We start from the raw sequence: 15,604 nt of genomic DNA on the forward strand, positions 1-15,604 counted from the left end.
GCCGTCTCCTTCATGCCATCGTGATCGCTCCACCGTCGTCATTCCAGCTTCGTCAGCTAGGTGTCGTGACATACCGTCGTCGTCATAAACTAGTCTGCATACCTTTGTCCTCACCGTCGTCGTTATTCGGCATTTTTGTTGCATCGACCTCATTCCTGTTTTGTCATTCCATCGTCGTCATAATGTTGCCGTGCTCAGGGGCGACCTCCGCAAGGGTCTTAGCATATCAAAATGGGACGATAGTGAACAATGTGGCACATGGCAGAAGCAACGGAGGTCTCAGGATGACCACATCAGATGTTAAATAAATTTGGCTTCAAGAATGCGGTATGTCGCTGCACTGCTCGAATGTAAGTCGTATTACCGTCGACAACCTTCGTAAGATGAGTTCTGCCTCCATTTTTTCTCTGAAAACTCATGTGTTACTGCAAAGAAAGTGCCGACGTGACTGTAGTCACATCAGCACTGGCTTCCACAAGCTCATTGGCACATCGGCACTTGCACAGCTGATTTAGTGTTCCGCTGGCAAACTAACATTTATAGCGTGTTTTGCAGCTTATTTTGGGAGTTTTAATTTGAGCTTTGCCATGTCAGCTGTTAAAATTTCCATACGAGTTAAAATGTGATTACTGTGTATTATTGCAGGACTTTTTGGCGAGAGAAATCAGTCTCCGGGAAAAGAACAAATCATTTATCTGACAGTTTGTGCAAATAGCGCACAGAGAAATCATTCTAGCCTGGCTTCAAGAATTGTCTGCTTGCTCCTTCATGCTCGCGGGGTTTCCGCTTGTGCACTGTTCTTGCAGATTTTCTTGGCCCGAATGAAAGCGCTAGAAGCCAAAAATATTTTTGAAAGAAACCCGCAGTTTTCATTACTCCAATATCCGATCACATCATAAGACTTGTGTGAAGACGTCTTCTTATACAGGGTGTACCAACGATCACGCACCAAGATTTAAATATGTGCAAATACCACGTATCTGGACAGAACCACGGTAATGTTGTTTGTCGCCGCTTGGAGATACACAGTTTATTTTTTGCATTCCATCTAATACATAGTGTTAGTTCATTATTCAACTTCTCAAATATTATAATTAGACGGAAAGTGTGATTGAGAAAAACATGGAGCAACATAAACAGCTCCCGATACAGCTTTCTGTTGCTCAATACGCGCTACATAAAAGTGTTTTCCGAGTGTGAAAGAAGCCCACGAATACACGCAACATTGCCGCGCGACTGGCCGCTCCAAGCACTATGCGTTTTTTGAAAGTTTGGCTCAAGTTACGTGAAACACCCTGCATAGGTTACGTATGGATATGGGAGTTATGGCCTTATGGGCTTTTTCAATAGGATAGCCAAGTTTTTCGCGCAAAAAAGGATTACTGTTTTCGGGAACTGATCGGCAATGTAATGCAGTTGGCATATTTATTTGGACAAATCTGTAGAAAGGAAAGCACCAATATTTTGCTTCGAGCCAGTCTATACAAGAAAAAGAAACCCTACGATTGGCTATCGCCACCATGCGCATTCAACAATTCCTTATTGGCTTTCTCTTCTCGACGTTTCTCTGATGCATCATATTCCTCGCACTCATTACTGCGTGTTGTCATGTTCACCATATCGCTTGTGCATGATGAAAGGGCAGTAATGCATCTGCTTTCTTGATTTGGTACAGCGAAAAAGGAACTCCACAATATGCATGTACGCAGGCCTGAAAGTAGGTTGATCAAAATGAGCATCAATAAATACTTTTATAAATGCGGTGAAGAACTTGTAATAAAAGCAATCAGGTAACCACAGTCATTGATATGATCATGAAGTCGTTTAGGGTGCTAGCAGCAGATTTCGACCACGAACGCGGCCGTCTTCTCAAAATAAACTTCTCTTTAGCAATGCTCGCCTTTCACATACGTTAAGCAACGCCTCCACTCTGAGTCTGTGTTGTTCGCATAAGATCAATAAAATTGTTAAGCTACAAAGCTACGCGATGGTAGAGTGTCGGGCTACCAACTGTACATTACGACGAGCCGCGAGTTCAACGCTATGTGACGATGTTGGACGGTATTGATCTTTTGGCATCCCGGGCAACGGCCCAACCCACGCCTTATAATCTTTAGTAAGATATTCTGTAACGGGAAAATATATTATGTGCTTTAATGGAGACTCTATAAAATGCGGTATTTCAAGACACCACGCTAAGTTAAATTCTCCTTAATATGCAAAGTGTGTCAACTAAATTTCAACACTGGCAGCAGTGTAAGATAACCGGTAGAGCCACCAAGCGGTTATTGTGTGTAGCTTTTAGTGCCGAGGGCGTTGTGCATTGTGTGAAGAATTGACGAACTTATTTTTCGAATTTTGTGAGTTATAGTGATTTCAGTGAACTGTGTTTCGTATGTTCGTGATGAATAGTAAAGTGAAGCAGAGAGTATATATCCATCAGGCTTTGTGTAAAAGTTGGCAAAACAGACAGAGAGACTATGGACATGATCAAAACTGCTTACAGCAATGATACTCTTTCTCGAGCGAACATTTTTCAATGGCATCATTGTTTTCGTGAGGGTCGGGAGGCGGTCACAGAGGACCTATGACCTGGTCGTCCGGTAACCATTCAAACTGGCGAAAATGTTCAGAAAGTAGGAGAAAAGCTGTCTGAAAATAGTTGTGACTCCCTCAGGATGATTGCGGATGACTAAACATTGGTAATGATACTGTTCGGAAGATCACGAAACAAGATCTACAGAAGAGGAAGATTTGTTCCAGATTTGTGCACCACAGTCAACAGCAGAGCAAAATGAAGACCGGGTGTCTTTCTGTCAGGAGTGAGTCCAACTGGCTGAAAATGACGCAGAATGGTTTAAGAAAATCATAACTGGTGATGAATCACTCTTCCACGCATACGATCTTGCCAAACAGAGACAATCAGCAGCATGGCGGGGGAAGAATTCCCCACAACCAAAAAGAACTCCGCATCCAGAAGTCACGTGTGAAGACAATGCTAGTGGTGTTTTAGGGGCGAAGCTCCTTAGGGTGTGGGTCGTTCCCTCCTCTGTAGTAGTAGTAGTAGTAGTAGTAGTAGTTGTAGTAGTATGTAGCCACCTGTAGTTTTATGAAGTGTTCACTAGATGGCGTTCCGGTTCCGCTTCCACTTCCGGTTTCACTTCCGGTTCCACTTTGCGGGCGTTCGGTGCGAACGCGGGCAAAACGCCAACAGCGTCGACAACAGTTCTGCGCGTTGCTGGTACTGCCGCATGTCCAAGTTTATACAGCTGATAAAACTACCTTGAGTCGACCCCATGGCTGCTTCGCATACTACTCAGGGTTCCCCTACGGGAAGATGGTGTAATTTTCTCTCTCGTTCCCGACGCGCGCTCTCTTTATCTTTCGTCCGTAGCTGTGGTTTACCCGAATGATCCCCCGGTGCTTCGCCCACTCATCGTCATTCACTTCGTGGATATGCTGTGATTTTTTTTCGACTGGCAAGGTGTTGTGCATGATTAATTCATTCCAGAAGGAAAAACTGTGAATGCTACGATGAACAAAGACACTGCTCGACGAGTGTCCCGTTCTGATCTCCTCGAAAACCCCCAAGCCGCCCCCAGACACACCGGCAACAGTCACCAACGCCGCGGGCGTTCGGTGAGAACGCGGGCAAAACGCCGACGGCGTCGACAACAGGTCTGCACGTTGCTGGTGCTGCTACATGTCCACGTTTATAAAGCTGATAAAACTACTATCCTTACTCCGTATAGCTCTCTAGTAATTTGCTATCGCAATTGATGCTTCGCCTTTCGGGTGAAACTGCGACAGTTTTCATAAGATGTACAATTTACGCATCACTTTATCTAGCCGAAATTAGTTTCCTTGGAACAGAAGCTGCAGCCAATGTTTGCATCGCCGGTGGCGGAGGCGTGCAGCTTCGCGGTCATAGAATGGCCCGTCGGTCGTGCGGCAGGCGGTGAACGGCCCGAACAACCGTCCACTTTAGGACACCACTCGCGTTGCAGACATTCTACGGCACCACTGGAGCCTGGTTCGCCATCAGTATGTTTGCCGCTGGCGCGAGCGTGCCCTAGCCAGGAGTGTACAGTGTATTGAAAAGTACGTTGGCGATGACATGTCACTTGACGTTTGGTGGAGCACTTGGCGTGGAGGAGAGACCAGCCGACGGACGGAGCGTAGCGAAGGAAAGAGTAAAACGAGCGAGGACCGTGTTTCGATCATCAAACGCGTGTAACACGGCACTATTTCCAAAAATTAGCGCGGCTACGTGTTCGTTGTAGGCTCGTGCACAACTACAACTCCAGAATTAAATTTCGACCTCTGGGTAGTATACGGGCCTCTTTATGGCTTATATCGACCTTTTACAACATAGGTAGTGTTCAATACCTCAGGAACTACATAGTACACAATGCGCATCAGCGGCGATAATGCACTCGTGTTGTCACCAGGAGTCAAGCTTAACTTGGCGGTGTCTTCCAAGCGCAGCCGGAAATTCGCTTATAGCATGAGAGTCTAAAAAAAAAAACGACAAAGGCCGTTTTACAGCAATATATGAATTGAATGACCTAAGGAATTAGCCCTTTATTGACGGGTTATTTCAATGTTTATATATGGATAGAAACGAGGCCCTATGCCCATGGGACATACCATGGGCTACGCCTATTGATACAAAGAAACAGAGCAAGAAAGAACTGATTCATTATTGCATAACTTCTTTCTTTATTGCACCAGCCTTACTCGGCCACGCAGCACTGCAACCAAGTACCAAGGAAGAAAAGGAAGCCGGTATATTTGCTGTTATTTAAATGTGCAACAGACATAAAGAATAAGCATTATCAAAGAAAAGGGAAAATATTTAACGGAAAGCTGTACAGCAATAGCGGGAAACTACAGGCAGAAAACTTAAAGCGGGTTTCACTTCAAGCTACCTAGGACTTTGGAATTTGTACGAAAGACTCTCTTGACATGTGAGCAATAGGTATACATTTCTTTGGCTTTGCATCCCATGATTGACACCACTGCAGCCGGATATCTTTCATCGGTTTTCTCGTCTGGCAGTGTTTTGACAAGAAAGCGAATAACGTGCAAATTTTCTTCTTCATCGTCCAGTGCTCGTGTTCTGAGCTAACAAATCAGGCTTACTGCCTTTCATTCAGAGTCGGCCGACGACGTCTAGCGAGAAACTTCGTATTCAATAGTAAAATTCAGTAGCCAAAATACTTTTTCTGGTAGTTTGCCTGTAGTGAACAAACTTCAATAAAAGCTTAACACTACTAGTGACCCTGCGAAAAATTTTGTTTTCGCTTTGATATTGAAGACATGCTGGCTGTTATGGAGCTGCTCCCGCCGTGAAGCACGTTTACTGGGTACTAGACTTTACTTTTACGCTGTGCCTCACCACATATTTCTAAAAATAGCCTCAAATGTCGAACAAGGTATACAGTAACCCGGAACGCCATAGGTTGCTGAGTGAAAAATTGCTGCCGAGAAAAATAAAGTACAGCATTTTTCTCATGTTATGCGTGAACGAGTTGTTATGTTATGTTATGCGTGAAGGAGTTAAACGGTTGCTCAAATAATAGTAACATAGGCTTTGCATATTCGTAGGGAGAAGCATTTTTCATTATTTGAAAAACATTGCCTATTCGCAACCTGTCCACGTATGGCGTGAAATAGTGCCTCAGGCCAACTTGGCAGAAAGTCGCTATAATGTTATCTTCATTATGTATGACTGCTTTTACTGTGTAAAATAGGTTTTATTTCCACTCCGTATCTTTTGCAACATCGATTGCCAGCAGTTGACAGTCACCGCGGTATCTTAAACACGACAGGAATAATCATTGGCAACGCTATACCACCTGATGACATTCATTATTAAGTCGCACACAGGCACGATTCGATTCGTCTGCAGCCCCAGCAGGTGTACTGCACAGCCGCCACCTATGGATGAGCGGTCATATTGCTAGCGACAGCTTCTTCCCCAAGAAAACCTTCCGCAGATCATTCGTGACAAGTAAATTGCAATTAAGTGATCTCTGTTCGCTTGATAGCACTGCAGGCAATAATAAATTGTGTATGTCCACAAAGTTCTTTAACATTTTTATAAACTACAAACACTTTTCTGGTGTACAGAATAAAAGGACTGAATTATTGTGCAGCCATATATATATATATATATATATATATATATATATATATTGTTACGATGGGGTGTGTTTATTTAACAGATGAATTGATGAAAAGGGGCCGCGCCGACACCGATGATGATGATGATGATGATGATCCTTCACCATGGCTCGCACCCACTGAGGGGGATAGGCCAAGAATCGGGCGGCAGTAGGTAGCTAATAAAAAATTCTTTTTGACAATGAGATACGCAAAGTAAAGAAGGCACAAACAAAAACAAAGAAAATTTTGTATACCTAGAGTATTGTGCCAACGAGCAGTCAGACTAACCGAAAGGTGAAAAATATAGTTATTATCAAGGTCAGAAAAAATACAATGTTACGAACGAATTTGGAGAAACAAATTTCAGTGAAATGAATACTGATCTGATAGGTAGAATAAGGTTACTATAATTAACAGGGTAATCGTCTTGTTTCTGTTAAAAATTGAAAGACTGCGCAACAAACGTCTCTGTGACAATAGCCGAGGGAGGAGGCCCCAAATGATAATAATACTGGTGTACTTAATCTTAATCCAATTTTGCAGAGTGGAGCTTCGAGTAATTTCGTTCTCTGGTTTGAATAACGTCGGCATGATAAAAAGTAGTGGTCTATTGTTTCAATTTCCTTACAATTTTGGCACAGAGGGGACATCGTCAGACCAGCTCTGTGTAAATAGAAATTCAATTCCGGGATGCGACAGCGTAATTTGGAGAATGTAACTTCTAACTGCCGAGAAGGACACCACTGATTATTCCAGCCAAAACCGAGATGCTGAAAGTCTGTAGATGGGATCAGCGATAATTTGATTAAGTCATTTCGTAGGCTAAACGTTCTGAATCTCGATGCAGTGACGTAAGCTGTATCCGGTAAAATATGAAGCACAGGTCCATTTAAAGATGTTCTGGCTAATAAATCTGCCATTTCGTTTATGTATAAACCGCAGTGTCCAGGAACCCAGAGTAAATTAATTTTTTGTAACGTTGTAGGGATTAAATTTTGAAACACATTTAAGATAGTTGAATTCGTTGCCGAGGAAAGCGACACACATACCGAAAAGCCGCTACCAAGACAAGTGCACTTCGTTCTCCTCTTCTTCAGTCCTTTTCGTAGCTTTAGCGTAACACTCCTCCCTTCTCAGACGAAGCCCGCTGGGCGAGTAACTGTTACGTCCACTCGGAGTCACGTGGATGACAGCGTTTCAGGCGAGCGACGTGAACAAGCTGCGTCTTCTTAGACCGGTAGCCATTAGACACGAGACTAGCAATCGAGTAGGTCACATCACTTAGACGATCGGTGATGACGAAAGGCCCGGTGTAACGGGCCAGAAACTTCTGGCACAGGCCGCGCTTGCGAAGTGGTGTCCAAAGCCATACAATGTCTCCTTTGTCGTATGACACATTCTTATGTCGTGAATCGTAGCGGATCTTGGAGTGGTCTTGGGACGCCAACGTACGGAGCTGAGCTATGCGGCGTGCTTCCTCAGCGCGGCAGAGAGTCTGGGCAGTAGAAGAGTCCGTATGAGGAGTAAAAGGTAGAATGGTGTCAAGGAAGCTGCGGGGTGATCGAATATAAAGAAGATAGAAAGGGCTGTAGCCTGTAGTTTCATGCTTTGCGGTGTTGTAGGCGTATGTCATAAAAGGCAAGATGTCATCCCAATTCTTGTGCCTGGAATCCACGTACATCGAAAGCATGTTGGTCAAAGTTCTGTTAGTGCGCTCGACGAGACCATTTGTCTGTGGGTGATACGGGGTCGCGTGGCGAAACTGGCAAGCACAGAGACGCAACAGCTCTTCGACTACGTCGGCCACGAACTGCCGACCGCGATCGCTCACAATAACACGAGGTGGTCCATGACGGATTATAACAGAGGACAGGAGGAAGCTCGAAACATCAAGAGCCGTGGCCGTTGGCATCGCTGCGGTTTCAGCATAACGCGTCAGATGGTCGACGCAGACTATAATCCAGCGGTTGTCGTTTGTTGAGCGCGGGAATGGGCCGAGAAGGTCCACTCCAACCATTTCGAAAGGAGATGATGGTGGCGCTACAGGGTGAAGGAGTCCGACCGGAGCAGTATTAGGGCGCTTGAATTGCTGGCATTTGTTACAACTGGCCACATACTTTTCTATATCTCGTCGCATACTGGTCCAGTAGAATCGGCCCTGAATGCGGTGGTATGTTCTGGTGAAACCCAGGTGCCCTGCGGTCGAGTCGTCGTGCATAGCACGGAGCACGTGGGTTCTCAATTTTTTACGGACCACTAAGAGGAGACGGGCACCATCAGCCGCATAATTCTTCTTGTAGAGCAGGCCATCTTGGATGACAAAGCCATTCTGACCTGTTGGCTGAGCAGCTGAGGCGAAGAGGGCATCTAGGCTGCGGTCGTCACGCTGCTCTTGCCGGAAGGTGGCCAGGTCGGGGAAAAGAGTGTCGTCGATGGCGGCCAGAAACTCATCGAAATTGTCGGCCTCACATTCACTTGTTTGTAGAGGGAGCCTCGAAAGACAATCGGCGTCCGCATGATGTCGGCCACTCTTATAACAGACTGCAAAGTCAAATTCCTGTAAACGTAGCGCCCATCGAGCAAGGTGGCCAGACGGGTCGCGGAGACCAACCAACCAACATAGTGAATGGTGGTCAGTAACGACCGTGAAGCGGTGCCCGTAGAAATATGGCCGGAACTTCTGGACTGCATAGACGACAGCGAGACACTCTTGCTCAGTCACGGTGTAATTTTGTTCGGCCTTGCTCAACGAACGGCTGGCGTATGCAATGGCATGCTCGGCGTCACCAAAGCGCTGCACGAGGACGGCGCCGAGGCCGATTCCACTCGCGTCGGTGTGCAATTCTGTTGTGGCAGAGGGGTCAAAATGACGAAGTATGGGTCCGGAAGAGAGCAGGAACTTCAGTTGACAAAACGAGGAATCGCAATCTGCTGTCCAGATGAAAGGGTTATCCTTGCGCAGCAATGAAGTCAGGGGGTAGGCAGTATCGGCAAAGTTGGGCACAAAACGTCGAAAGTACGAGCAAAGACCCAAGAAGCTCCTCAGTTCGCGCTGTGACTGCGGTTGTTTAAAGCCGCTAACTGCAGCGACCTTCTGTGGGTCTGGTCGCACCCCGTGCTTGTCCACTAGATGTCCAAGTACTAGCGCCTCTCGTTGGCCGAAGTGACATTTCTTTGAATTGAGTGTAAGTGCAGCTTGTTCAAGGCACGTCAAAACAATGTCCAGTCGATCGTTGTGCTCTGCAAAAGAGCGGCCAAAAATGACGACGTCATCAAGATAACACAAACAAATCTCCCATTTCAGGCCGCGCAGTACCGTGTCCATAAATCTTTCAAATGTTGCAGGTGCGTTGCACAAACCAAACGGCATAACGTTGAATTCAAACAAGCCGTCTGGGGTCACAAAAGCGGTTTTCTCTTTGTCAGCTGAATGCATGGGTATCTGCCAGTAGCCTGATCGGAGGTCCACAGATGAAAAGTAGGACGCGGAATGAAGGCAATCGACAACGTCATCGATGCGGGGAAGCGGATACACATCCTTTTTCATCACAGAATTGAGACGCCGGTAGCCGACACAAAACCTCCAGGACCCATCTTTCTTTTTCACGAGGATGACCGGCGCAGCCCATGGGCTAGAGGATTCTTGGATAATGCCCTTGGCTAGCATGTCGTCCACCTCTTCAGCGATGATCTTGCGCTCTGACGCGGACACGCGGTAAGGCTTCTGCCTTATGGGATGTGCGGAACCCGTGTCGATCCGGTGGCGAGCCCGCGTAGCTGGAACGCGTACTTTGCTAGCGTTCTGCGCGAAATCAAATAATGACGCATGTTTGCTAAGGACGCTGACCAGGGCTTGACGCTTCTCTGAAGACAGTGACTTGTTTATCATTTTTAGAAAAGGCAACGAGTCTTCAGGCACAACGCGGCCAGCCCCGTGCTCTCGGGATTCGTGTGACGTGTCATCAGTTAAAGCGCCTATGTGGTGGCTGGTATCCACTTCAAAAGAGGCAATTCGCATACCCTTGGATAGCACAACTGACTGGGAGGCTAAATTTGACACCCACAATGTAGTTGTTCCGCAGGCCACAGAGAGGACGCATCGAGGTACGATCACACTTTTCTTCACAACCATCGAAGGCACAGGCTCAACAATTGCATCAAATGTATCGGCGTCGACACCGCAAGCAGCAACTCCGACTCTGGATAAGGAACGTGCCGGTAAGACAGCATCTTCAATGACGGCGAGAGTGCATGAACAGGCAGCAGGTTGGTCGGCAAGAGGAGAGAGGAAAAGCTCGCCAGTACCGCAGTCAACAGTGGCACCGCACTGTTGTAGGAAATCGAGGCCAAGAATTACGTTGTGAGTGGATTGAGCAAGAACTGCAAATTCGGCTTGATACACGTGATCAGAGAAATAAACGTTCGCGGTGCACACTCCAATAGGTCGGAGCAACTCTCCACTCACAGCACGAAATGCATTAGCGTTATCCCAGAGAAACATCACTTTACGGCCTAGTTGGGTTTTGAAATCCAGGCTGATAACGGAGACACTCGCTCCTGTGTCCACTAAGGCCAACGTAGCAACATTGTCCACTAAAACACGAATCTTGTTATGACACATGGTGACGGGCGGAGGCATAGGGGCGTGTAGCTGAAGATGACTGGCGACCTCACCTCCATTGGTCGCGCCGCCTAGTTTCCCGGCGGCGGTGACGTCAGACGTCATCGCGGAGATGGAGACCTGCGCTGGCGTGAAGGTGGAGGCGTCAAGCTCCGCACAGAAGCTGGTGAGTCGCTGCGGTAATTCGCCTGGTGGTTTGTCCTGCCATCGGAGTCAGAAGGCCAGCGTGTCCCGTCACCGTGGCGATTGCTGCGTCGATAAAAAGTGCGTGGTCGCTCATACGACGGTGGTGACGTGCGACGGCGATGTGGACAAAATCTGGCGACATGTCCGCGAATACCGCATTGGAAGCAGATGGGACGCTCACGGGACGCACTGAAATTGTCATTCGCTGGATAACTGGCACGGCCATCCCACTCTTGAGGAACTGCAGGTGCTCTGGGTGAGTAACCGCCGTGGAACTGATAACTTGGATGCGCGTTCATAGTAGTATTTGACGCTCTTGAACGAGGAGCGAAGTTGTAGGCATCTGTGGAGAAGGCGGTGATGGACGTCTCACCGAAGTCGCAATGAGCAAAGGGCTCTCGAACCCGCGCAGTCGAGAGGGAAGCCGCCTCACGTCGGTCAAGCTCCTCGCGCACCACTTGCCGAATAACTGACGCAAGGTCGGATGAAGCTGGGACCACCTCAACACTGGCGACGTTAGTTACGTTCGCCAGGCGGCCGAACTTCGGTGTGATACGCCGAGCTCTCAAGGCTTCAAACGTGCGGCAGTGCCGAATGACGTCACTGACGGAGTCGATACGGTCTTTTCCGATGAGGAACTGGTACACGTCCTCGGCAATCCCTTTTAGAAGATGACCAACTTTGTCCTCTTCTAAAAGGGATTGCCGAGGACGTGTACCAGTTCCTCATCGGAAAAGACAGTATCGACTTCGTCAGTGACGTCATTCGGCACTGCCGCACGTTTGAAGCCTTGAGAGCTCGGCGTATCACACCGAAGTTCGGCCGCCTGGCGAACGTAACTAACGTCGCCAGTGTTGACGTGGTCCCAGCTTCATCCGACCTTGCGTCAGTTATTCGGCAAGTGCTGCGCGAGGAGCTTGACCGACGTGAGGCGGCTTCCCTCGAGGAAGAAGGCGACGTTGTTAAGCTGGGCCGTGGCATTCCAGCCATTGAACCTACTTGCGCGTTGGTAAAAGCTGAGCCATCCGTCCACGTCTTCCCCGGCTTTTCCAGCGAAGGTTCGTGGTTCGATGTAGGGCTGCCATTGGGAGCTGGAAGAAAGCGGCGGGTTGTCACCGTCGGAAGCCATCTCTGGTGGCAGACCGGCAATTCGGCGACTTCGGCGAAGCTCCACGGATTGCGCTCCTGCGGGCGGTTCGTCGTCGTTGCTCGGGGACGCCGTTGTTCTACCCAGCACCGTCCACCAAAACTGTTACGATGGGGTGTGTTTATTTAACAGATGAATTGATGAAAAGGGGCCGCGCCGACACCGAGCCGCTACCAAGACAAGTGCACTTCGTTCTCCTCTTCTTCAGTCTTTTCGTAGCTTTAGCGTAACAATATATATATATATATATATATATATATATATATATGGCTGAAGGAACGTTGTAGTATAATTGCACATTAATATATTTAAGTGGAGTTCAGCAGGGCGATCCAGAATATAGTACTCACCACCGTTTCCTTTATCAAGTGCCGTAAGCAGGCAATTATCAGAAGCTTCAAGGACCTCGAACTCTCCACGGAGGTGTATTGCCTCCTCATTTATGTGTGTCACTTCAGCAGCTGCAAAATGCAGTGCTAATATTGAATGACGTCATTTTAAACGTTACTAATTCAGAATAGCTTACCCGTGACACTAATTTTAATGCAACGTGCATGCAATATTTTTAACGCCACGGCATGCCTGTATCTTGCTATAGTGGATTCCACTGGTATTGAATTATTAGGGAAGTTCAACAACAATAATTGGTATGAGCTGATGGCATCACTGTGTTTACCACAGTGATGCCATCACTGTGATGGAATATCTTTGTACTCGTGTTTTATAGCTGAGAAACTTCACAGAGACCTTCAAAGGGCCCCTAAACCATCTCAGATATTTTTTCAACATTTCAAGTAAACACGCGCATCGAGTTCAGAATGCCGTCACGATCAACGATGCCAAACGCTGCAGCGCTACGCGCCGCTGGCGCGCCACAAAAAAAAAAAGAAAAAAAAATGCCGTCCTCCTCCCCTCGCCTTTCCGGTATCCCCAGCGGTCGTCAGGATGTCAGCAGGGGGAATCTGGTGATGTCAACTGCGGAAACGATGTCCATTGGTCGAACAAGAATCTACGACTTCTGGTTTGTCTGCTAGCAGGTATACGCGTGCTCCCTCATCTTCCTCGCCGTGTTGCTCGCTTGTGCGCGCTTGCGAATCGGTAATTACAGCCCGCAACGCAGGTGCCACATTGCTCGCGTTCCAACACAGTAATGCTTAGCGGTCTGATTAGCTGCGCGAACAGAGTGCGACAGTGTTGGCCTTTCCAGACGTGCGCGCAACACAGGGTCTATAGCGGCACGCTTCGCACCGCAGCAACAACGGGTAGCCAAGAAGCGCCGAGTCCACGTCCACGTTACCGGCATGCTAACTCGCCGCACGCCGTTTGCCATTCGCGGGCGGCCGTTCGACAGTGGTGTTACTCGCGAGCGGCGAGATTTCCTTGCCGTACGTAGAGAGGATGAGAGCGGGACTCATTTGTGCGGCAGCCTCACCAACGCTGATCGTTCGGCGGTGCCGATATAGTCGATAGGCCTTTTCCGGTTGCCTTCAAAGCTAAAGCGGACGGCGCTTCGAAATGAATTACCGTCGCTCACAAGCCGCAATATATTTTAACGTTGCTATCGCTATTCGCAATAATTGTACAAAGAGAAGGAAAATACGCTCATATTAGCGGCGCCGTCGGCTGCGATGCGAGCACAGCCGAGCCGGTCGTCTCCCGTCGGTAGCCGTTCTCTGCAGCTGAGCTGCAGCCGATGTTTTCGTTGCCGGTGCCGGAGGCGCGCAGCTTCGCGGTCGTCGATTGGCCCGATGATCGTGCAACGGGCGGGGCGCCGGCCGAACTGCCGTCTACTTTGGACATCTCTCGCGCGGCAGACGTTCTGCAGCACTGGAGGACGTTTCGCCGTCCGTATATGTGCCGCTAGCAAGGCTAGTGTGGACGTGCCTTAACCGGAAGTAGGCAGTGTTTTGAGAAGCGCGTTGGCGATGACGTATGTCACGTGGCATTTCGAGCAGCACTCGGCGAGGAGGGGAGACCAGCCGACGAGGAGAGTAGCGAAGGAAAGAGCGAAACGAGCGAGGGCCGTTTTTCGATCATCAAACGCGTGTAACTCCGCTATTTCGGCACCATTTCGAAAAATCTCGCGGCTACGTGTTCGTTGTAGACTCGTGCAAAATTGCAAGACCACAATTAAATTTCTACCTCTGGATGGTTTAGGGGCCCTTTAAATGGGAGCAACTCATCCATAAAAGCTGCGGTTTTGTACAGGGCAGTTTTCGCACCCTTCGAAGTCCAGAAGCTATGTTTTCCTCTGCTAGAAATACACCAGCTTTGCTAATATTGAATGCAAGTGCGAGTCCTTTAAATGGACACCCAATCATCACCAGATCATGCGCCCATTGCCGCACGTGTTTGACATGTTGATTCCATAATCATTATCATCAGATCGGACACTCATTTTCGGAATGGTTGTGGGTAGAAGACGAGGTGATCAGCGTTGTTTGTTGTGGCCGCTTCAGGAGAGGTGCCGTTCTCAGTCAGTGGACTACTCTAGTCTTTCCTCTCGCGACTACATATATATGGACGACACTTCGTTGTAATTACCGACCACCACGCCTTGTGCTGGTTATCATCACTGAAAAATTTGTCTGGACGCCTTGGCCGCTGGATACACCGTTTGCAAGAGTACACTTTTGACGTTGTATAAAGTCTGGCAAAAAACATCAAGATGCCGACGCTCTCCGTCGCTGCTCCCTGCCAATTTCATCTTCGAGCGACTCCCTTCATTATTCGTCACGCGATGATGACGCCGCATCGTCGCTTGTGTTATCATCACTGGCCGCCACTGACCCGGTATCTTCCAATCATTGCGCTCAGTTCGCTTTATGTCGACATGACGATCCATACTGCAGCCCGATTATTCAGCGCGTCTGTGGAGCTTCTCCTTCCCCTAATGCCAGATTACGTCGCTATACGGCAGTTTAAACTCGAAAACACTGCGCTGCACCGTTATGTATATAATACCGATGGACACAAGTGAGTTCCCGCTCTGCCCCAGTCACTGCGTTCGCAAATCCTCGAAACCTTTCACGACGACCCATCTGCTGGTCACTTGGGTTTTCACAAAACGTACAGCCGTATTAGGGGCCATCTCTTCTGGCCTGGCCTGTCTACCTTTGTAAGGCAAAGTAAGTCGCTTCGTGCGCACTTTGTCAACGGCGGAGACGATCCACTTCACCCCCTGCTGGCCTTTTACAGCCACTACCGTGTCCAGAGGCACCTGTTGACGTCGTTTAAACAGACCTGGTCCATCCTCTTCCCCTAACGCCAGCAGCTAATCGATGGATCGTGACAGCTGTCGACCATCTTACACGGTACGACGAGACCACTCCTGTACACTCGGGTTCTATCTCAGACGTTGCCGCCTTCTTTCTGCAAGCCATTGTGTTGCGTCATGATGCACCTCGCGTCCTGCTGAGTGATCGCGGCAAGGCTTTTCTCTCGGCAATGCTCGAAGACGTATTGCGAGCTTCTGCCAC

At 48.3% G+C, this 15,604-nt stretch overlaps 1 protein-coding gene across 1 annotated transcript in view; it reads right to left on the reverse strand.

The window, feature by feature from the left end:
• Positions 1 to 1,333: 1,333 nt before the first annotated feature.
• Positions 1,334 to 15,604, reverse strand: part of LOC125945650 (uncharacterized) — a 58,438-nt gene continuing 44,167 nt past the window's right edge. The window contains exons 5-6 of the mRNA XM_049667858.1: positions 12,476 to 12,586; positions 1,334 to 1,711 (exon numbers count right to left, since the gene is read on the reverse strand). Of these exons, the coding sequence (XP_049523815.1) occupies positions 1,500 to 1,711; positions 12,476 to 12,586 (323 nt within the window). The 3' untranslated portion in view covers positions 1,334 to 1,499. The remainder of the gene's footprint in view (positions 1,712 to 12,475; positions 12,587 to 15,604) is intronic.

The sequence above is a fragment of the Dermacentor silvarum genome, chromosome 5 (genome assembly GCF_013339745.2).
Source record: "Dermacentor silvarum isolate Dsil-2018 chromosome 5, BIME_Dsil_1.4, whole genome shotgun sequence".
NCBI lineage: Eukaryota > Metazoa > Arthropoda > Arachnida > Ixodida > Ixodidae > Dermacentor > Dermacentor silvarum.